The sequence below is a fragment of the Phyllopteryx taeniolatus genome, chromosome 11 (genome assembly GCF_024500385.1).
Source record: "Phyllopteryx taeniolatus isolate TA_2022b chromosome 11, UOR_Ptae_1.2, whole genome shotgun sequence".
Lineage (NCBI taxonomy): Eukaryota > Metazoa > Chordata > Actinopteri > Syngnathiformes > Syngnathidae > Phyllopteryx > Phyllopteryx taeniolatus.
In genome coordinates this window covers 28,643,132-28,668,500 of record NC_084512.1, presented here as the reverse complement: position 1 = coordinate 28,668,500, position 25,369 = coordinate 28,643,132, and the positions used below count along the sequence as shown (strand labels likewise).

The window sequence follows — 25,369 nt, the reverse complement described above, 5'->3', positions numbered from 1 at the left end:
AATGAATTCTTATTATATGGAATATACAAATATATCCTTTATTTTACAAGACTTTGTTGTTGTAACCTACTGCTGACTTTTTCTTGTGTAAAAATGACAACTTATATGCTACAATAAAGTCTCTAATATGATGACTTTTTTTTCTCAGAGGATGTTCTAAAAGTTGTAAAACTAACTTAATTGTGAAATAATTAGTTGTTGTACTATGCGGACTTTCCCCACGTGACAACTCACATATCTTTTCTTGTACCAATTTGGACTATTTTTGTAATATGTATGTAATATTTTTCCTCGAACGATTCGGATGTTTTCTGTGTAAAAATGACAACTTTACTCTCCTAACATGACAATGACTGTTTTCGTGTAACGACATCGGAAAACGCCATCTTCTCTCGTAACAATTGCGATTTTGTTCTTGAAATGCCATTCCGGCATTTTGAAAAAAAAAAGCTAACTTTATCCTCTTAATATAAGAACTATAAGTACCGTGAGCTCCGAGATGCCCTCCATCGATCGTCAGAGGGCATCGACGGGGAGCCGCCCGCTTCTTGTTGCCGTATGATGAATTGTTTTTCGTCAAGTGGCGTTTTTCGCGACGCCATGACTTTGCTGCCTAACGAGGAAGCGTCGCCCGGGCCGCCTCGCGGCTGTGCTAATCGCCCCCGACGGCTCCACACAATAGACACGCGCGCGCACACGCGGGCCGTTGAATGAAACAAGATGGCGGCTGCTGGAGCGTAGACGGAGAGGTCAGCGTGTGTGTGTGCGTTGTGTGTGTGTGTGTGCATGAGATCCTGAAAAACAAACTGAAAAGAACAAAAGAGCGGCGCGCGCGCGCACACACACACACGCACACACACACAGATCTCACGTATGCGGCGACAGTGAAAAAGTGTTTGGCGGAGCGAGTGGTCGCAAAGCCCCAAAAATACTTCAGGCAGACAAAATGGTGGCCAGGAAAGGTTGTCATGACGACGGGCCATGACTCCACCTCCACTTTGTTGTGGATGTGTTGGGACCGCGGTTCTGCTTCTGGTTCTGGTTCTGATGCGGCTCACTTCCTATTCAAGGCAAGTTTTTTCGACTTTTGACGCTTTTTCGCCGCTTTAGCCTTAGAGTTAGCGTTAGCATTAGCATCAGTGTTAGCCTTGGATTTTTTTCCACAATGAATGAAAAATGTGCAAAAAAAGAAAAATGAGTCGGCGACAAGCCGTGGAGCGATTGTGACGATTCCGCTTTTCGTTTCGGACGCGTCTGTTTTCCTGGCGAGCTCGGCAACACAACACGATAATTATTCAATATGGTGTGAAAAATGGAATGCTGTAAATACTTGAGAGTAAAATAGACACTGAGTTATATTTTCAATATTATAAGAATGGGCAGCTAGCACCTTATGTATTGTATTATATTTACAGCCTTATGACAAATAATTGTTAACTATTTTATTGTCTGTGTCAAATATGTCAAATATTTACATTTAATATGATGCATTTCTTTAAAAATCTAATACTGCAAATAGTTTTTAAATGCACGTATTTTCTTTATGTTGACAATGATGATTGAAGGAGAGTAAAATATAAATTGAAATATGAATTCAACATGATCATAATGGTCAGCAGCTGCCCCCTCACGTACTCGCTTTACAGTACGGTATGATGGAGAATTATTAAACAGGACTTTGCAATTTTATTCCGTGTTTAATAATGGCGTGAAATTCACTCTAGAGATACATCCGTAAGAATAATTAGGATCATTCTGATAGCCAATTCCTTTTGCATATTATTCAAATTGACACTTTCAACAAAATGGACACTTTTCACACTTCATTTTTTACAACTCAATAAAAAGAGAAAAGAAATGAAATCAAATGGATTCCACATCAAATGAAGTTGTGCGCGTTATTTGATGTGTTGCGTCTTTGTTTTATGGATTGCGCAAATTGAACTCACACAATATGGGGATGAACAAAATACGACGACGACGACGACGACCAGAATGATCACGACTGCGAATAACGAAAAAAAGAGTTGACAGAAAGAGTTGCAGCAGGACGTGTGGATGGAAGACCAGACGGTCTTGTGCAGATGAAGCAGCATCGGAAGTTATTCATATTATTATTATTATCAAGCGGGCAGACCACATTTCATTTGTATATTTCGAATGTAACTGTCCTCTATTTGTAACAGGAATTTCAACTACGAGTCTTGATATATTACACTTTATATATTCATATGCTTTCAATGTATTCATTATTTTCACATTGACTCTGACTTGGATTTCCAAATGTGACTTTCTGTAACTTGAAACGATTTTGTGTCCCCCGAAGGCTGCACAACAATGTTCGATGTTCAAACTATGCACGTGTGTGTGTGTGTTTGAAAATATAAATGCTGCATTTGAAATCGTGACGTAGAAAACATTGATTTGCTTGGAAAGGTTTTTCAACAATTTCAATACTAAATGTATTTCGGCACAACGCTTTAATTGCAATAGAGCGCAAAGACAGAAACATCATATGGCTAATGTAAAAAAAAAAAAAGTAAATCAAAATGTCATCTTTCAATATCTTCAATAAAAATACAAGCGTGAATCAAGACTGCAGGCATGACGTTATATTGATTATTATAATGATTTGAAATAGTATAAACGGAGTGTGACTTTACCGTTTTATTGCCGACCTAATAGAGTCATCGCATTCACTCTAGGGCCACTTGCGTTGGAATAATTAGGATGATTATACCTATCATCATTATTATTATTCATCATGTCTATTGGTTTTCATAACCTGATGTGTTTATTAGCACGGGCACGCAAGCGTGTGTGTGTGTGTGTGCGCGCGTTAGCACTTGAGCGGCTGCGACTGATGTTGTGTAAACGTTCGATGAGGTTGGCCGACGTGTTTCAGCGCACACGTCCGAGTCAAAGAACACAAAACACGCGACATGCAGAACACACGCAAAGTGGAGAGACGATAACGCACATATATATGATGTCATGTGCACCTCACACATATTCATACTGTATATGAATACACACATATACTATAAATATACAACATATACTATATATATATATATATATATATACATATATATATATATATATATATATATATATATAAATATATATATGTAGGTATATATATATGTACACACATACTGTATATGTACACACACATACTATAAATATACAACATATACTATATATATATATACATATATTTATATACATATATATACATATATATATATATATATATGTATATATATATACGATATCGCACATATATATGATGTGCACTTCATACTGTATATGAATACACAGATATACTATAAATATACAACATATACTATATATATATATATATATATACATATATATATTTATATATGTATATATAAATATATATATATATACATACATACATATATATAAATATATATATGTAGGTATATTTATATGTACACACATACTGTATATGTACACACACATACTATAAATATTCAACATATACTATATATATATATATTTATATATATATATATATATTTATATATATATATATATAAATATATATATATATATACATACATACATACATACATATATATATATATATATATGTAGGTATATATATATATGTACACACATACTGTATATGTACACACACATACTATAAATATACAACATATACTATATATATATATATATATATATATTTATATATATATATATATATATATTTATATATATATATATATATATAAATATATATATATATATATATATATATGTAGGTATATATATATGTACACACATACTGTATATGTACACACACATACTATAAATATACAACATATACTATATATATATATATATATATATAAATATATATATATATACATACATACATACATATATATAAATATATATATGTAGGTATATATATATATGTACACACATACTGTATATGTACACACACATACTATAAATATACAACATATACTATATATATATATATATACATATATTTATATACATATATATACATATATATATATATGTATATATATATACGATATCGCACATATATATGATGTCATGTGCACCTCACACATATACATACTGTATATGAATACACATATACTATAAATATACAACATATACTATATATATATATATATATATATATATATATACATATATATATTTATAAATATATATATATATACATACATACATATACATACATATATATGTATGTACATATATATATATATATACACATACTGTATATGTATACACACATATACTATAAATATACAACATACTATATATATATATATATATATACATATACTTATATACATATATATGTTTATATATACAGACATACTTTATATGTATACACATATACTATAAATAAATATATATATATATATATATATATATATATATATATAAATACATATATATATATATATATATATATATATGTATGTATGTACAATATATATACACATACTGTATATGTATACACACATATACTATATATATACAGACATACACATATACTATAAATAAATAAATGTATGTACATATATATATATACACACATGTATATATATATAAATATATATATGTATGTACATATATATATATATATATATATATATATATATATATATATATATATATATATGTATATACATCCATTTTCTGAGCCGCTTCTCCTCACTAGGGTCACAAGCGTACTGGAGCCCATCCCAGCTATCATCGGGCAGGAGGCGGGGTACATCCTGAACCGGTCGCCATCCAATCGCAGGGCACATACAAACAAACAACCATTGGCACTCACATTCACACCTATGGGCAATTTAGAGTCTCCAATTCATGCATGTTTTTGGGAGGAAACCGGAGTGCCCGGCAAGGGGAGAACATGCAAACTCCAATTGCTCAATTGGGTTTAAGTCAGGGCTCTGGCTGGGCCATTCAACAACAGTCACAGAGTTGTTCTGAAGCCACTCTGTCATTATTTTAGCTGTGTGCTTCAGGTCATTGTCTTATTGGAAGGAGAACCTTCGGCCCAGTCCGAGGTCCTGAGCGCTCTGGAGAAGGTTTTCATCCAGGATATCCCTCCCTGTACTTGGCCGCATTCATCTTACCTTCGATTGCAACCGGTCTTCCTGTCCCTGCAGCTGAAAAACCTCCGCACAGCATGATGCTGCCACCACCGTGCTTCACGGTGGGGACTGTATTGGACAGGTGATGAGCAGTGCCTGCTTTTCTCCACACATACCGCTTAGAATTAAGGCCACAGAGTTCGATCTTGGTCTCATCAGACCAGAGAATCATATTTCTAACCATCTTGGAGTCCTTCAGGTGTTTTTTTTTACCAAACCCCATGCGGGCTTTCATGCGTCTTGCACTGAGGAGAGGCTTCCTTCCGTCGGGCCACTCTGCCATAGAGCCCCGACCGGTGGAGGGCTGCAGCGATGGCTGACTTTCTAGAACTTTCTCCCATCTCCCGACTGCATCTCTGGAGCTTAGCCGCAGTGATCTTTGGGTTCTTGTCCCCCTGTCGCACTAGGAAGGGTTCTGGTCGTCCCAAACGTCTTCCCTTTAAGGATTACGGAGGCCACTGTGGTTTTAGGAACCTTAAGTGCAGCAGAAATTGTATTTGTAACCTTGGCCAGCTCTTCAGGCAGTTCCTTTGACCTCCTGATTCTCATTTGCTCTGACATGCACTGTGAGCTGTAAGGTCTCCTATAGACAGGGTTGTGGCAGGGTTCCTAATCAAGTCCAGTCAGTATAATCAAACACAGCTGGACTCCAATGAAGGTGGAGAACCATCTCAAGGAGGATCAGAAGGAATGGACAAATGTGTACGTATATATATATATAGATATATATATATGGTGTACAAATGCGTATGCATGTGTATACATATATACACAGTATACGTGTGTGCGTGTGTGTTTGTTGGCCTCGAGACGACGAGACCCACCAACCTCTCTGCCTCACTATGCGCGCACACACACGCACACACACAAATCATGTAAACGTGACTCGGGGGTCTCCGATGTTTCCCAGCTTTCAAATCTTCGTCACTTTTCATCACGTTTAGTCAATAAACACACAAAACACGAAGGACAGGTGACATGTTTTATGGCCCCGCCCCAACTAGGAAGTGAGGACATTTGCGGCTTTGTGATTGGTCGAGTGCAAGAACGAGTCAAAATAATTTTTTCGGTCTTCATTTTGGCACCAAATTGTTTCATTTTGTTGCATTGGTCAATCGCTTGTTATTAATGAAACAGGAAGTGCAGATCGGTTGCTCACTTTATAAACGCGTTGAGGGCGGGGCTAGCGGTAGCCCCCCGCCCCCCCCGCTGGTCATTTGCCGAAAGCGTTCAAAGCTTTTTGTGTCCGTGAGTTCTCAGGAAAAGAGAAGTCATCCAAAGTGCACAAATGACAACAAAATGACAGCGAAACACTTGGCGGCATTTCTCCTCCGAGGCGGCGGCCATCTTAGTGTCACATGAGACCCGTGGGCCTTTTTTATTGGTTGGACGCGCATGACCCCTGTGCCCCCCCCCCAGGCTGTTATGCATGTATGGAAACATGCGTCACCTCCATTGCACTATTAGTGTTCAACACTGACGGCGAGCCCTTCGTCTTTGACGCACACACACAGACACACACGTGATGCTAAAAACGGACTCGCGCGAGCATATGCTAATAGCGCGACAGTCAACGTGCACGTTTGTATTTGTAATGATGAACTGCCATCAACAAGACTCGTTAATGCTGACTCGGAGCGTCGCACGCACACACACACAAGAAAAACAAACAAACACACGCACACACACACATACACACGCTGCGCTGCGCTAAGCGAAGAGGCGTGGAGGTGTCAAACAACGTCAACATCAGAGTGAGACAAGTTCAAACTGAACTCAATGGTGCCGCACGCGCACTGCGACCCCTCTGACACACACACACACACGCACACACACACAATTTAACACACAATTGTTGTCTTCTTAGCTTAGCCTGTATTTACCAGCGCAGGGGAGACAAGTGGTCGTTACAACTTCATGCCTACAGGGGGCGCACTTCAGCAAACACACACATCACTTCAATGAAGTCTGAGAGTTGTGTGTGCGCACATTGCATGAGTGTCTGTTTGAAGTGTTAGCGGTGATCGATGTGCACGTCACTGAATACGCGCGCACACACACACACGTGAACGCGCACACTATACTCTAAATGAACAAACAACACACGCTGTAAATGAACACAAAACATGCACAATGTAAATGGACACACACACACAGACACACGATCACACATTATTAAGAATGAAAACGACAGTGATGACTGTCAACAAAGAAAAGTGAATTAGAATAGAATTCAAAACCATCACGTGACGTGTTCTATGACAGTTGTATATTAAGAATTTCAAAATATACATACGGTACATATTCGATATCAACTTGAAAAGCTTCAGCTGAAGGACTGCAGCGGGTCCTCTGGGTCTTGGCGCCCCCTCGTGGCAAAGCAATACACGATCCGGAAGAAGGTGACGTGCTGACACCAGCACGACGTTGCGAAACGGGAAATGGCAGCGAGGCTGCACTTCTCCAGCGCTTTTCCGATTCCAAAGCCTCACACACCAATGGCGGCTGCTGCCAGGGTTCGAGGATTCAGACAGTTGGAGCCGGGATTCCAACCGGCGACCCTTCGGTCTACCTACTGATGACGCAAGACCTTTTCTCTGTGACGTCACCTGATGTACTTCCGGGTGGCCAACGCAAGCGTTCTTCTACAGCGCCGCGAATAAACAAAGCCGAAACACACCATTTGAGCAAAGTCGAGCCATTGCGCGAAACATCTCCATTGACGATTTGCGCCTTCTTCTCGGCGAGTTGACTCGTAGTCTGAACGTGTGACGCGTCAGCCCAAAAGAAGAAGGGATCATTTATATTTCGACAGGAAGTTGATTTGAAAAAAAAGTTAAGATCACGATTGAAGGACGAGCGAACGAACTGTCCTTTCTGTTGCTCGGATTAGTATGAGAAACTGTCGATGCGGAAACGCACAGCGCCGTCCAGCCGACGTCGACGAGCAGGTGAGCCGTTGTTGATAAATGACGCCAAGACGACCCGACACAACATTTTCCACATAGCCTTTTGGGTCTCGGGCCGCATCGTAGCTAGGATTTCCCTCAGGGGGCCGTTAGAACGGTGAAACCATTCATTCATAGAAATGTTTAATCATCACCAAAACATATTACCATTACACAACACATTGAGGGATAACTAGTTCTGAAATTAGAAGACAAGGATAATTAGTTTGTTCAATTATTGTTTGTAGAAGAACGGTTTGGTAACAGAAAAATTATTCTTTATTATGACAATTTGGAATTTGGGTACACGGAAAGTGACGAGCACGATTTGCGTTCGCGGGCCACATAAATTGATGTGGCGCGCCGCATCTGGCCCCCCGGCCTCGAGTTTGACACCTATGCAACCGAGGTTGGGTTGCCAGTGCGTCGCTTTGTCGTGGCTCCTCCCCATCTCGGCAGGCTCGCCATCTTCGCTGAACTTCATATATTCTCCTCATCCACACGTTCCACCGGATTCATGTCAAGGTTTTCCGATTAATCGGACGATTTTATTTTTTTACACATTGACGCGTAACATAACACAAAGACAATAACAATCTAACAAACAAACAAACATTTTTCATGAGCTGAATGGTAGTGTTTTTTTTTTTTTTGCTAATTGCAAATACTAACTAACCATCGAGCAAAGGCTGATTTTGTTGTCTCAAAGTTTCGATAGTTTATACCATACACTCAGTACCAACATACGCAGTTTAAGGATAGAAGTCCACCCTTCATAAATGAGAAAAAAATTTAAAAAATGAAAAAAAAGATTTTCTGGGGGGGGGCGATTACGTGACAAAAATAAGTTAAATAAATCATCCAATGACTCAGTTCTCTGAATTTTATTGTGCCAAATCAGAATCGGGGGGGGGGGGGGGGGGGGGGAAATATATATATATATATTTTTTTTATAACTAGGGTCAGGCCCTAGTTTTCAGTTTGTGTCATCGATCACCTTTCTTTAACCCCCCCACCTATTGTTTACAAACGTTAGGAAACGGTCCTTTGGGCACTACGCGATAATACAGAATCAAATGGCGATAGGACGACAACGCGATGATACGGAATCACGTGACGATGAGGAACCGCTCTACGGTACAGAATCATACGACGAGCGAGAGACGATACGGAACCGGGATGCAGAAACACGGACGGGTGAAGCTGCTGATATTGCGTCAGAAAGTAACGTGTCCAGCAGGTAAAATGTTAAATAAGGTTTATTACCTCTTGTGGAGAATTGTAACGTATAACAATTTGTATACTTGCAAAATCAAAGGCAGTTGACGAAAACAATGTTGACGACGTCTTCAAAAATCAACATGAAAAATCGTAACTTTTACAACAAACTTGTGTGGAACATCTGCGAGGTCCGCAAGAGTTCTGATTGGTCCATCATACTCCAATCATTTGGGGGTGTAATGTCTGTAGTGGTGCACGGCGCCCCCCAAGGTTCTGTAGTCGTGCGAGGACGCCAACCGGGCCCCGTAACCGCCGCCCAGTCCCGGCACGCGGAGGCCAAGGGGAGCGGCGCCGTAGGTCGGGGCCCCGTAGGGGCGCTGGTGAGCGGCCGCCGGGAGCAGCACGGGCTGAGCGTTCCTGCCCGGCGTGTCAAAGGAGAACTCCGGCGGCGGGCTGCCGGGCTTGGAGGGCGTCGACGTCACACGCTCCGACTCCGGCGGCAGAGAGGGAAGGCCGGCGTAACCTTCGGGGGTGCCGCCCGGGGGCGGGGCGGAGGACGGGGAGAGCGCCCCCGTGAGGAGGGGCCTCGTCCAGTCGTCTTTGAAGATCTGCACCGTCAGCGTGGACACCAGCGGCAGCAGACGATTGGTCACGTGCGCCAGCACCAGCTGCTCGTTGGCGTCGCGGCGGATTCGCACGTGGGCGGAACCGGCCTGGAAACGACGTTACACACAACACGCTAACAAATGTTACGTCATCACGTGTCGTATGTCACCAGTTACACAGTCACCTTTGTCATGTTTAAATGTTGTTACAAGTCAGAATGTGTCACATGTTATACAGTTGTGCTCCTAAGTTTACAAACCCTGGCAGAATGTACCATTTCTTGGCCATTTTTCAGAGAACACGAATGAGAACACAAAACCGTTTCTGTCACTCATGGTTCGTGCTCGGACGATCACGATGTTTACTCCGGAAAGAGAAACTACACCAAGGACCCTGATGAAAGTTTGACATCGTCCCAGTTTTGAACATCGACGACAGCTCGGAGGCTCGTGATTTTCTCTGATGGTAAAGCTGCCCATTGTTCTGGGCAAAAGGCCTCCAGTTCCTGTCAATTCTCGGGCCCGGAGCGGCTCGACGGTATTGAGGTCGGGAGACTTCAACCTTCGCTCCGTTCCGCTGTAGCCAATGAGGGGTCGACTCGGCTTTGTGTTTCGGATCGTTATCGTGGCGGAAAATCCGAGTACGGCTTCCGAGCCGACGACTGCAAATGTTCCTCTCCCGTGCCTTTGTAGCCCATCGGCGATCCGCCCCCCCCCCGTTTGACAGCAGGGATGGTGTAGCTTTCCTCGTCGACTCCTCTCCAAACGGAACGTTTACGGTTGTGGCCGTAAAGTTCCATTTTGCTCTCATCGCTCCAAATGATTTTGTTCCAGAAGTTTGGAGGCTTGTGTCTGTGCCGTACGCCATATTGTAAGCGCGATTTATTTTGTTATTTTTTTGTGTGGCTTTCTTCTGGCGACTCGAGCACGCAGCCCATTTTTCTTCAAGTCTTTCTTCAGAGAGTCCCGTATTTCAGCTGACGTCGTCGGGGGGCATCTCGAACGGTTTTCCTGGCCGTCGCGGCAGAAATTGTTGTGGTTCGACCTGATCGTGGTTTGGTTTCAACGGAATCGCTCATTTTCCACTTCTTGATGAGAGTTTGAACACCGCCGATTGGCATTCTCAGTTCCTTGGCTATCTTCTATGCCTTTCCTGCTTTTACACAGTTGAATGAGCTTTCAATTCTTCTGCTTTCCCCGTGACTCCGGAGATGTCAGTGCAAGGGTGTGTCAGGAGCCCAGAAACTCACGGACCCGTTATACAAGCAGGCAGATCACAGGTGTGGATGGTTACCTTTCGTAGCCGTTCAAACTCTTTTGTGTCAACTTGTGTGCATCGCAAGTTGCAGGCCAAAATCTCAAGGGGATTTCAACTTTGGATCAGGGTCCTTTGTGTACTTTCCGTTGTCGTTATGATTTCAAAAGAGTAAACACAGTTGTTTGATCATCAATTACTAACCGTGAGTGAAAGAAAGGTTTTTGTATTATCATTCATATTCTCTGAAAATCCTAAATTGATTGTACACTGAAGCTATAATCGGTCAAATCGGCTGGAATTCAGCATTACACCAACAGAACTGTTGCTTCAAGTTGCTCCATGTCCAATTGTTACACGTTCTTACACATTGGCACAGGTCATACTTTATATTGTTACATGTCACGTTCGATGCGGTCACACATGATGTCTCATGTTATGTTTTTACATGTCACATTGTTGTTCCATGTCATACGTCACCGGTTACACGTTGTTAAAACTATGACATATTCCACATTTTTACGGCACAAGTCATCCTACGTTGCACATCACCAGTTACACCGTGTTAAACGTGACCACGGTACACGTTTTGATGTGGTCGTGTTTTACGTGTCACGTCACCATGCGTTGCATATCACCAGTTACACCTTGTTAAAACGTGGTCACATTACATGTCAGATGTCATGTGTTAAACGTCACGTCGCATTGTTCATGTCATTCTGTGTGACATGTTAGACATTAAAAATGTCATGTTACAGGTTTTTACACATTGTGTGTTACGTGTTCTTACACATCGGCAACACTGCATGTTGTCACAGGATACATGTTGAGATACGTGTTAGGCGTTACATATTACGCGTCGACGTGTTAGATGTCGCTACATTACGTGTTGTTACATGTTGCCGTCGTCACTGGAGCTTGAAGGAATCATTCGGTTTTTCAATCATATCCAGAAAAAAACTTGAATGTCTTTTTTCAAATCTTTTCAAACGCAGCTAAAAGCACCACCGAGAAGTGCCTTGACTTTGTTGCACACACACACACACACACACACAAACAAACACACAGTCCCTGGGGGGCATCAGGCGTGCGGTCAGCGGTCAAATGAGTTCGGACAGATGCTCTGTTAGCAGTCGGCCAACAAGCAACAGTTTATGTGCACACACTAACATCACACACACACCACAGAAGAGTGCGCCACCTCCAGGCCGTTGGAGCTACTGAGATGTCAAAAATATGGGCGTGCGTGTGGTGTGGCCGAATGTTTTTTAATGACGGACGTTGTTGTCCGACATCCCATAAGCATCTCGCCGGGCTCGTCTGCTGTCGCTATGACAATGAGCGACGAGGACGTAGGCCACAACTTTCTACCCTTCAAAAATGTCAGCTGAAGACAGAAAAAACGTACCAGAGATCCAAAGCCGAGCGTCCAGAAATGTTCGTTGCGAACTTCGAGCACACCGTCAAGCGTCGACACCTGATTGGACGCAACGACAAGCTGTAAACCAATCGAATCTATTTGATGTATTGTTGTGTGCGAGAGAGAGAGACTGACCTCTCGTAGAAGCTTGTCTAACTGACCAATGACGTGAGAGGGCGTGGTCTGCAGGGAGGAAGTCACATGATCAAGTACAAATCAAGTCAGGCAAGCAAACGTTGATTTGACGTGACAAAAAAAAGCAAAACAGTTATTATACCGGATGTGAAGTCACTAAATAAGTTCAAGTCACAAGTCAACTCTTCTCACGATGAAGAACAAAAACATTTATGTAACTAAGTCAGGAAACTTGGTGACATATTTATTGCAATAAATAAGGTAATACTGCAAGTAAATACTGGGAATAAAGCATTTAAAGAAGTATTTAAGTAAATAAATCTTTGTAAGTAGCTAAATAACTACACCGGTAAATACATATGTAAGAAAAGAACTTCAACACAAGTAAAATAGTAAGTAAACAAGTATATAAGTCAATATGTAAATACAAATATAAGGATGTAAGTAAATAAATATGTAAGTAAATAGGTAAATACACATGTAAGTAAATAAATACATACCGAGCTCAGTAAATATTTAAGTAAGTAGGTCAATAACAATGGGCCACATTCTTTTTTATTTTGTATTTATCGATTGTATTTTTTACACGCCCGGCAAGGCGCATTCTCCCGTCCGGACTTGTGGCTGCAACCGGCAAAGAGGCGTGACTCGGTTAAGCCTGAGAGTGGCTGTAAATCCTGGAGCACCAGGTTTTCCTGAGAAAAACCAGTTGGGAAATAACGACGACGACAACTTTAAATCGGAAATTTACAGTCACCCATTGTGCCGCCAACATAAGTATGTCATTCAATAAATATATATATAAATAATCTTAAACTGCTGTTAAAAATAAAAAGTAAGTAAATAAATACACACGTAAGTAAACAAGTAGGTAGGTCGATAACTATGTGCGTGGATAAGTATGTAAGTAAATGAAACGTAGGTAAGCAAGTAACTACGCATGTAAATAAGTACATAGGAATCATATACTGCAGAATTTAATTAGTATCATTTTTGTCATAATTATATTCATATTAATTATAATCACCACACGAACATGGAATTTGAGCAGGGGTGTGTAGACTTTAGTAAATAAGAATGTAATCAAAGAAATAACGTAAGTAAATAGCCAATCAGTAGATACATTCGTAGACAAGCAAACAAGTAAATAACTTAAACACGTATGCATGTAAATACAAAAAATAGGTAAGTGAAGATGTAACCATATATGCAATTAAGGAAAGACCTACTTTGGTGACAAAGTACCGTATAGTATATTTTCAGCACTTTTTAATCACAAGAATCTGGCATTTCAACAGGGGTGTGTAGACTTTCTATGTGCACCATAGGTCAATACAAATGTAAGTAAATATAGTCATAAATATTTAGTAGTAGGAGGGTTACCTGCAAGAGCACTTTCCCGCTGTATACACTCATCGGGTACATGGTGCCAAAGGTCATGAGGGCGATGGCCACCGCCGACGCCGTGTCCACGCTGTTGTAGTCGCTACGCACAAACACACACACAGCAGCGCCACGCACATCCAAATCGGCCACAAGCTCAGACGCGCACACAAACGTAACAACACGTGCGGCAGCCGTCCTACTTGATCTCGATGAGCATGTAGGTGACGCAGAGCGACAGCGCCCCCGCCAGGTTGATCAGGACGAACGGGTTCATGCGAGGCAGCAACACGCCGCTCAGGCCTGGAACCATGCCGCACAAACTACACAAACACAAAGATAAAGTTTTGAGGGACGAGCTGTGCGCTCCGTTACTGCCATTTTAAGTCAAGCGGGCAAACAAAAGACACTTTTATGTCTTCATTCTGAACGTCTGATTTTATTATTCTTATTTATTTCAACGGGTATCTATTTTCTAAGTACACAAAACGAACCACGCATCAGTTGGACACAAATTCACTTCGTTCAAAGAACAAAACCAATAAAATGAAGAATTTTCACACAAAAACCAAAGGACTGCAAATGAATGTGACTGCTGCTGCTGTTGCCTTTCACCTTGGGAAATCCCACGCTCATCCTTTTTTTTTTACCACAAAGTGTTCCTTTCCTTTGGGTTTTTATGCCTAACATCCTCGAACAGGATTGTTCGATCGAACACGGGTTAACAACCACTGGATCAAAAACTCATTCAGACATAAAGAAGACAATTGTTCTAGCCAAAAGAACATATTTGACCTCCGCACAATGATAGAAAGCCACTTTTTAGAAACTGCCACCTACGCCTGAGAGAGGAGGATATGGGGGGTGGGGGTGCAGTGCAGCACAGACATACACACACAGAATGTACACAAAGTTGGTGAGCTCCTCGTTCTAATTGTGACCTTCGCGCCTCACACTAGTGTTGTGCTTAAATATGTTGCAAGACCTTTACAATCCCTGCAGCGTGACCGATACAACACACACACACGTACATATGCACACGCATGCAGAAAGTAGGCTAGCGTGTCCTGTTCACTTGGCCTCACTCAGCCAATCACAGCCCACTTGTGCCGCACCAACTGCTCACTGCATGTGTGTGTGTGTGTATATCATAGTTGACCCCCAGAGGCACGACAAACACTAATATTGCTAGTGAAACGGAATGACGGCGTGAGGAAAGAGGACAAGAAGAAGTTTAAGGAGAAGACGACATGGACCCGCTAAGGTCTGATTACACTCAACAAGTTTGGACATTAGGAATTGTGTATATATAAATATATATATACACACACACACAGACAGACAGATAGACGGATAGATGGATAGACAGACAGACAATATAGGCAGATGGCGAGATAGAGATAGAGAGACAGACGGCCAGGGCCAGCATCGGCCAATTAGAACAAGTGTTGTTGACGACTGACATTTTGTCCAGCGGCCTCAACAAAAAGGAGGAGGATGATGAAGACATTGAAGTAATTACCTTCTGCTCAGATCTGCGACATGCTCCTGAAGCCAACTGCTGCTGGCCGCTGCAAAACACACAAAGACCTTTTCGAGCATTATGACAGCAGGCTCGGAACTCCAGTTAAGATCCAAATTATGATTACCGTAATAACTATTAGGCCCCGATAGGGCCGGGCGATACGGCCTTATAATAAAATGAAGAACGTGACGAGATTTAGCACAGACGAAGGGCTGTCAAAATGCTGAGTGCGGTTGGAACGGCCACTTTAACCCGAGTACCACGGAGCAAGAATTTTGAAAATCATGACGGGTTCTGGAGACATTTTTGGTGTGATATCGCCTCTAGGATTTTTACAGTACAATATCGCGTACTGTATGCGCAGCCCCAAAAGCAAACACAGCTTCCCCGTTTAACCATTGATCAAATCACTCAATGCGCAGGTGTGAGTCGCCAACTGGTCCATTCCCAATCGGGTTCGGCCGCATCGCACGCGGTGCGACTCAACGTGTGAGTTTTTGGACAGTTTCTGCTTGGATTGCTCGGTTCATATTCCCCGCCCCAATTGAGACCCTAACCCTATTTATGAGCAAGTCGACGGGCACGAATTAAAATGCACAGCTGCTGCGGTGCCCCGCCAGAAAAAAAACATGATCCAAGTTTGTCACGTCTGCGGCGCTTCACCTTTCATCTCTGACGACGCTGCCAGTCCCTTCACGTCCTGACCTGCCAGCTCACTCACTGTGTGTGCGTGTGTTTGTATAATGCAGAGCACGTGTGTGTGTGTGTGTGTGTCTGCGCGTGTTTCTGTGTGTGGGGTGAAAGGGTGAGGGGGCGTTGTGTTTGTTTTGCGAGGGTGAATGTATCCAAACAAACATTTGACTGGAGTGACTTATTTATAATGTGTGTGAAGGAGGAGAGCGCTCGCTCGCCCAGTGTGTGTGTCGGCACGTCCCTTCGACCCGCTCGCCCACCCTCACCCACTCAACCTACTACCCTCCCGGCGCAAAACATCCCCACTGTCTGGAACATGGTTGCATAACACACTTTTAGTCTCGTTCCATCTGAGAGAGAGAGAGAGAGAGAGAGAGAGAGTGTGTGTGTGTGTGTGTGTGTGTAATGAGAGAGAGAAAATGCGTGTTTTAGCAACGTGTGTGTGTGGGAGAGAGAGAGAGAGAGAGAGAGGTTTCATCCCCCTCCCATCACAAAATGTCAGATGTTAAGTGATGTTGAGACTGCTCACAACGCAAGAGTAGACAGCTGACACACACACACACACACACACGCGCACGCACGCTGACCTCATTCATGGTTACATGTTCATAGTGACTCCACAGAGGAAGAGGGGGAGGAGGAAGAAGGGAGGAGGAAAGGTGGGAAATGAAAACGGCAAATGAGGAATCTTAAAGTGCTCGTAACGTGGAAATAAAAATGTCAATTTGACACAGCAGAGAGTTGTTAACAACCCTGCCAAATTTGAACAACAACAAAAATCACCTTCAAAATGGTGAAAAATCAAGTCATTCTCTCCGTTCTCAGATACTGTGGGCGTGTACGCTTAATGTGTTAAAACCAATCAGTAAATCATATATCACTACCTTCCGGATCTTTCTTATGCCTACACATCCCTACACGTTTGAGCCAGGAAAATATATCCGCTTAAAGCCTACGGTGGCTGGAATATGTCCGACTGGGTCATCATGGGGCTTTTCCACAGCACAAAAACGTGGCACTCTAAAGTGACGCCCCGTTCCACACACTGGCTGTCACGCTGGACTGTTTTTTGTTCCTCCCTGCGCTCTTCTCTTACATGCACTCAGAAGTAACAACGAGGCGCTCTAAAGCGGCCAGGCCAGCGGACTATCCAAACGGGAGATTTATTGAGCTAACTGCGCGTCACAATCACGCCAGATAACCGCGGATACGACCGAAGACGCTCCAGTTCTTATATAGTGGGGGAGGGGCGACTCCTGTCGGACCCCAAAGTGCGTCATTGGGTGCCGTTTAGCCACGTCCCCCAAAATATCTGAAAAACCAAAATGGTGAAAAACAGTTTAATGCTATATATATATATATACCTCCACAATTAAGTACGATATATATAGTCTTTTAGAATGTATTTAGAATGAAATGTCAATTTACTATAGCATGGGTGTCAAACACATTTTAGTTCGGGGGACACATTCACCCCAATTTGATTTCAAGTGGCTCGAACAATTTCAATATCCGTTGCCTAATGAGCTACAAATAACGAGAATTCCAATTTTTCCCATTGTTTTGGTGCAAATAATTACAAGTACTAGGCTTTACACGATCAGGATTTTTGGGGCTCCACTCTCGTTGTCGTCGCCACAGTAACGAATGTATCCGATCGCATTTGAGTTGACAAGATAAAGCCCAATGATCGTAAAACAACGGGATGCGCTGTTATCGGAATACAAGATTTTATTGCAGTAGTCGGACATAGTGTAATCGTGAAAGAGCAAATTTGTCTTGTAGTTTGATCCGGACATTACGTGTTGTCTGTCTCAGACGGGTTGTCTGTTTCACACCGCCGACAAGGCTAAAAATAAACTGGCTTTTTCGATTAAAATATACCGTGCACCGATCAGCCCGATGAAATTGGTCTAACAAGTACATTTGGAAAATATTCACATTATTGTCTTGTTACAAAGAATATGAGCGAATGAAATTTCTGTTGATCAAATGATCTTTTTCTAATCATTAGTCTGTACACAAAGGAAGGAAGAGGACAAAAAAGTGAAGGGAGTAGGGAGGAAGGGCACAAGGGAGTATGGGAAGGAGGCAAGAAGGAGGGAACGAGAAGGAAGCAGGAAAAAGGTAGTGAAGGATGGAGTGTGTTACTGTTAACATGTGAAGCCAAGCGAAAGGTCTGAAAACAACATGTCAAATAATGTGATATGAAACATTTGTTGACATTTGGATATTATTACGACGGTGTGACCTTTGAACCTCTGTGACATGATGTCTGACTTCATCATCATAAACATAATCCAGCACGAGGGCAAAAACTAAATTGTTGTCCTTCCCTTGTGAGGCTGAGGATTATTATTGTTATTATTATTATTATTATTATTACGACAGGCACACACACGCAGAGTGAGTGTTGACGTACCTTGGGACACGCACGCGAAGGGTTTGTTGCGTACGGACATGAGAGTCAGCAGGTTGAAGAAGAGCGCCACAAACGTGCCCACCAGCAGGCGACCGCTACACACACACACACACACAAACAAACACAACTTTTAGCAACTCCACGCACAGCAAAGATTCGAAGATTAGAAGGTGACAGGAAGTTTAGCCCGGCCAGGACGCTGTATCCAGAAATTCGAGGGATACACCGAAATCTTTCGGCAGAAAATGACCCAAAAGTGCATTTTTGTTTTTCGGCCGAAAGACTTTTGTCACCAAACACTACGGCTGAAACAGCATGTTTTGATGATGCAAGGAAAAACCGCAGCCAACGCGCGGTTGTGTACAATACGTTGTTTGGGGAAAATAACAAACACAAAAAACAGTACGTCCACATAATGTGACATCATTTTTCAAATATGGAACTTCAGACTAATTGTTCTGCAAGTCCATTTCTAAAGATTGGTAGGCAGTCAAAGGTCATTTTACTACTAATTGACAATCATTTCTTTCTGTGTTTCGGTTTTCAGTTTTTGGCCTTGGTTTCCTCATTTTCGGTTTTGGCCAAAGATTTCATTTCGATGCACCGCTAATAAATTCCACTTTATTTGCCAGGATGACTTTTTACGCGTCTTCCGTAGTTGAACGCTTGCCCTTGCTGATGTGCATTGCCTACAATAACAACACAGAAAACTTAAGTACAGTCAGCGTTGACAATTTACCAAGTTGGTCGCTATATTTTGCAACTTTTATGACCTCTAAGGTTTTTTCAAAAAAGCGTCTTTAATGCCTGGTAAGAAACAGACAGCCATGCTGTTTGAAGGCTCATTATTAAATTGTTGAACATTTCAAATTCTAATTTTTTCAGAGGGAGAACTTAATGATCTGTAAAGAAAAAAACATTTGTATTATTTGTGCTATGGGACAAAAACACTTTCAAAGCTTGTTTGGTATCAGGAGAAATAATGCAAATCCCAGGAGGGAAAACAAATTAAATTCAAATAAATAAAGAGCAAAACTGCCTTTTTCATAAGTGTAGAGGAAAAACTCAATTAAAATGAGGAATCAAGATTTTTTTCTGAATATAATCAGAAATGTTTATGTTTCCAATACAATTTGTTTTTTTAAAATTGGAAAACACGTTTATTTATCTTACGTATTAGAGGCTGACATTTTTCAGGAATCCCATCGGGTCACGTGGGATTCCCGCAGGATGGAAGTGAACTTTACTATCAAAGGCGTGATTGGGCAGGAGCAAAGGTCATCGGGAGTGGACATTTCGATGATAAAGTCACTGAGAATTGATGGGAGTGGAAAACAATGCAGTTATATTTTATTTTACTTCCATCAAATCGATATCTGAACATTTCCCCTGAGCATTGAGCTAAACATCGCTAACTCGGGATTGGGCTCACTCTCTGTGGGAGTGAGAGTGAGCGGGATATTTTTTATTTTTCAAAGACACACAGGTAGTGGGATATTTGCATTTCTTTTTTTGAAACTTTCATTCGGGGGTAGGAGGGAGCGGGAATCAATATCCACTCCCATGTCAGCATGTAAACTTGTAAGACTTTTGAATTTAATGACTCGGTCCCTACCGTCACTTTCGATTTAAGTTGAGATGAACTTTGTCGTCGTTTCATTGTTGTCGTTGTTCTGTGCGCTAGAAAAGATTAGTGACGGCTTTGAGACGCTAAAACTCAGCGAGCCTTAAACCTATCTCCTGTGACCAGATTACACCCCCCCCCCCCTCCCTCCCCGACACACACACACACACACACACACACACTTCCTCCCTCCCTGAGCGGGCATGATTGGACAGTGTGAGAGACGGACAGGTGTCGAAGCGTAGACGCAAACATTCCCCCTCGTTGTTGCCCTCTAATCTCTTCTGATTGGGCTCTGTCTGTGTGTGCATGTGTTTGTGCGTGTGTGTGATTGTTTGGAGCCGAAGTTTTAGGCACCTAACGGGATTGTCCCATGTGATTAGTGGCACTTTTATCAGCACGCGTGTGTGTCTGCACATGCACAACTGTCAGAACACACTAATCCCTTAAAATAACACGCTAACTCGCTTTTCCAACAATACACACACAGTACATATAACAACTCCTTATTGCGTTGCGTTGGTTGTCGACAGTTGCCGTACGCGTGCGTGCGTGTGAATACTCACGTATGGACTTCAGGCTGCTCCATGAAGCGCTCCACGCTAGCAAAACACAACACAAAAGTAGCATCACACATTGGCTGCTAGCTTGACACGATGGGCTAAAGACCCGGCCTAATGGATTCATTTTCTCCCACTTATCCGAGGTCGGGTCGCAGGGGCTGTAGCTTTAGCAGGGACGCCCAGACTTCCCTCTCCCTAGCCACTTCCTCCAGCTCTTCCGAGGGGATCCCGAGAGGTTCCCGGGCAAGCCGAGAGACGTGGTCTCTCCGGCATGTCCTGGGTCGTCCCCGGGTTCTCCTCCCGGTGGGACGTGCCCGGAACACCTCACCGGGGAGGCGTCCGTAAGGCATCCGAATCAGATGCGCCCAGCCACCACATCTGGCTCCTCTCGATGTGGAGGAGAAAGCGGCTCTACTCTGAGATCCTCCCGGATGGCCGAGCTTCTCACCCGTTCTCCAAGGGTGAGCCCGGACACCCTGCGGAGGAAACTCATTTCGGCCGCTTGTATCCTGGATCTTGTTCTTTCGGTTCCTAAATACATTCTTCATGCATGAAGAATTGGTAAAAACGTCCAAAGACTGAGAACTATGTAGTACTGAATTTCAGATCGTTCTTGGGCGCCCAGCATGAGTGGCCCCTCCGCTACTAAATAAGAAATTGAGCGCTTTTGTTTGCATCAGCAGTTATCCATTGTGCCTTGAAGTTAGCAAGCTAGCTACACCTACACCCCAAAAATGCTTCTTCCCTTCGGATAGTCTGCAGGCGTGCCTGCTTTAGAGCGCCTAGTTGTTGTTGACGTGAGTGCCCGCACGTCATGCAGAGGGAGACGGAATACCGAAGAAGAGGTCAGGTTTCTTTAGAGTGCCTCGTTGTCGGACGTGAGTGTATGCAAGTGATAAAGAGAAAGAAAGAAGAGCAACAGGAAGGATTATTTTTATTTTTTTTTAAGTCTGACTTTACAGCTAGCATATGGCCTGTAGCTTTGGGCATGAGTGCGTGAAGAGTGTGAGAGGGTTGGGGGGAAAAAGTCAGACGTGACAGCCAGCGTCGCTCTTACGTGGCCTCTTTAGAGCACCTCGTTGTCGCTGCGTGGAAAAGGTTGTAGTCGTGGTATTTGATTGACAGTTGAGCGGGGTGTAGTTCCACGCATTAAAAGTAAAGACAAGCGCTTGATATTTCACGATTTTCCAGCCTCATTTTATACACTTTTTTTTTCTTATGATTCAAATTTGGCAGTGTTATTAACAAGACAGACTTGAACTTTAAAAGGACTCTAAAATTGAATTTTTGTTCAAAAAATATTGGAATTTTAAGGCCATATTGCACGGCCTTACTTGTATTTAAGTGTGTGTGTGTGTGTGTTTGCATGTGTGTAAGAGAGCGAGCGAATTGGAGTGATTGAGACACATGACATAAATAAAAGTAGACAAGGTGAGAACAAACAGGAAGTACATTAACACAAATGCGCATCGACACCACCAACACGCACACGCGCGCGCGTCAGTGTGGACTTGTTGACGACACAAATGGCGCCTCGTCTCCGTCTGCTCTTGAACGTTTGAAGCAGAAAGTGTTCTGATGTCGGGAAAGGTTGGGACAACGGAACCTCCTACGTCTGCAAATTTCCAATTCTAACAAGATTTCCAAAAAGAAATCCTGCATGGATGAGCGCCAAAAGATTCATTAAAGAGAAGCCGAATCTATACAGGAAGTGATGTCAAAGTCAAATTATTAAGACTCAGCCTTATGTATCTTTACTTATCAATCTTAAAATTGACTTTTTACCTTTTCCTATCTACGGCACTCAACTTATTTTACACGTTTGCATTACAATTAATAATAATATAAATACATATTAAATTGAAAGAAATCTGCAAAGCTTAACATTTTTAAGTGAATTCATTAACTGGCAGCCGTTTTCCGAGCAGAGTTCCCCACATTAGCAGCTGTTTTCGGGCATTTGGACTGATCTTTCCAGACCCACAGAATATTGTGTTCTGTGAAAATATAAACAGCGACCCTTCCAAAAGTAAGCGGAGACTCTTCTTTCACCAGAAACAAAAGGTTTCTGACCAAAAACCTGACCTATAAAACAACAAAAGGGCTTTTGATGGCAGAATAGTCATTTAGTTGCAACTAAGACGCCCAGTGAGCGACGCTGATTCACCGCATGGCTCGAGTTGAAAGTCAGTGGCTTTATTCACACGGCGTTGGCCATTCACGACATGAACGCCGTCATCTTTTCGCACCATCGCAACACACACTTTCTTTCCAACTACCTACCCCGACACGTAAAAAAACTTGTCGGACTTCAAACTTCAACTTGTTGGCATTCCTCAAACGCCGCCACCTACAGCGATCTGTTTATCATTACAGTGGTTTACAAAGCTGAAGTTCACAAACAAGCTGAGCGAGACCCTCTCCCAAGCGTACCCATTGAAAAACGTACTTGAATATATTCGGCGGTGGCAGTAAATGCTTGAATTCCAGTTGACGGACAGCAACATCCACGGCAGTCAACGAGTTATAATAACAACAGCGGCAGCACAGTGGACTAGTGGTTTGCTCATCTGTCTCACAGTCAGACCTCAGACCCTTCCCGTATACCCTGACCTTGACTGGCGGCCATTCCATTGTTTGCCAGCGTACTGTCCACTATGAAGAGGAACCCATCTGCTAATGCGTCACGTTCCAGACTCCACACCAGCAGGGGGCAGCGAGTCACCGGGTGGACACGTGAGACCCAAACAAAAAGCGGTTCGGCCCCCGACTGTGAAGGACGGACACGCGCACACGCGCTTCTCTTGTGTTTCTCCACTCAGTTAAGCAAACTTTTTCATTTTAATTGAACGCCTAACGAGCCCAAGCCCTCCAACGCACCCACCCGCTAACCCACCCAGCCAGTTAGAAAGCAGCCAGACAAAGATGACACCTTTACAGAGTCCCAGTGGGGAACAGTACACTGTGTCTACAGTTAAGACTGAGAAGGGGAGGAGGGTGGTCACGTTAAGGTCAGTTTAACTATTTGACGCCTGGCTGTTGCTACGGTAACCTGCTACTCAACAAGAAGTGTTGGAAAGCTGGGAACCCTCAAGTTTACCACATCAGACGAACTCACGATCTACATCATATGAATCGACGTTATCAAGTCTACCCTCCGACAACACGTGGTCTCGGCACGCAGGGACACAGAGCAGTAAAACCGGAACCACCCGCAGTAACACCAGAACTCCCTGCAGTAAAACCAGGACCGCCTGGAGCAAAACCTGAACCACAAAACCAGGACCACCCGCAGCAAAACCAGGAACGCCCGCGGGCAGCGTGACCAAGTCCTGAGAGGCCGTGACTTGCACATTCACACGTATGACCAGTCCGTTTTTGGAGCGCAATACGCACAAAAGGTTCAAGATCTTGGGCTCTGGGGTTACATTTCAGGATGACCCTAAAATGCACGCCAACTCAGACGGCTGAACGTAATTCCATCTGGTGTAAACCTTTCAATGCACGTCTGTTGAACTGTTGAATGTTTCGCTAGATTTTGCTGCTCACAACGAATGGACCAATCCATGTCCTGGCTGGATTAGCATTGCTATCTAAACATTCCTCTTCATCCCGCTCTTGACAATTTGACATCACGATACCAAGCAGTTTGCAACAGAGAGACTGGAAGAGTCACAGAAAGGCACGTCACTGGAAACGGGTTAGGCCATTCGTGGAGCAAACATCCGTTGGGAATTGCGACATTCAGCTCCTTGTTAGAGAACAAGCTGCGCTGCGCAAAAAGTAGAACAATCAAATGTGGCCTTTTAAATTTATTGTAAATAATAAAAATGAAAAAAAAAATACTAACATTTTTGAACTTTAAAAAAATATATTAAACAATTGGTTAATTCAAATGACAAAAATTCTTGTTATTTTACAAATTAGATGTTATGTGTATTATAATTTTAAGATGTGAATAACGTTGCGGCTTCTTGGCCAGTTTACCCTTGAAAAAGAGACCTCTGTCTCAATGGGTTTCTATTTTCTGCTTAAATGAAGGCTTTGATCGATTGGTGTATCGTGGACCCCCGCTATTCACAAATAACTGAATCACTTATAATTGCAAACGAAAATTCTGGAAAAAAAAAAATGCTAATAAAAGGGGATTTGTGCGAATAACGGGGAATAGGTTCCCCCCAAAAGTATGACAATACAGTGTGTGAATTCACGAACGCCCAACCGCAAATAATTGGGGAACCACCGCACACATTTGGACACCTTTTGTTTTTCCTTTATCTCCAACTGACAAATGAAAATCAAATGTGGCCCCTTGAACAAATGGGTTTGCCCGGCCCTCCTCTATACTTTGACAGACAGGAAACAGAAGATTGATTTCAAGGTTTCCCCGTC

General features: G+C 42.6%; 1 protein-coding gene across 1 annotated transcript in view; it reads right to left on the bottom strand.

Annotated features, from left to right (window-relative positions):
• Positions 1-9,372: 9,372 nt before the first annotated feature.
• slc30a6 (solute carrier family 30 member 6) overlaps positions 9,373-25,369 on the bottom strand; it is a 32,984-nt gene continuing 16,987 nt past the window's right edge. Inside the window, exons 8-15 of the mRNA XM_061789993.1 lie at positions 20,981-21,016; positions 18,791-18,885; positions 15,673-15,721; positions 14,354-14,473; positions 14,151-14,253; positions 12,768-12,815; positions 12,621-12,689; positions 9,373-10,065 (exon numbers count right to left, since the gene is read on the bottom strand). Coding sequence (XP_061645977.1) covers positions 9,577-10,065; positions 12,621-12,689; positions 12,768-12,815; positions 14,151-14,253; positions 14,354-14,473; positions 15,673-15,721; positions 18,791-18,885; positions 20,981-21,016 — 1,009 coding nt within the window. The 3' untranslated portion in view covers positions 9,373-9,576. The remainder of the gene's footprint in view (positions 10,066-12,620; positions 12,690-12,767; positions 12,816-14,150; positions 14,254-14,353; positions 14,474-15,672; positions 15,722-18,790; positions 18,886-20,980; positions 21,017-25,369) is intronic.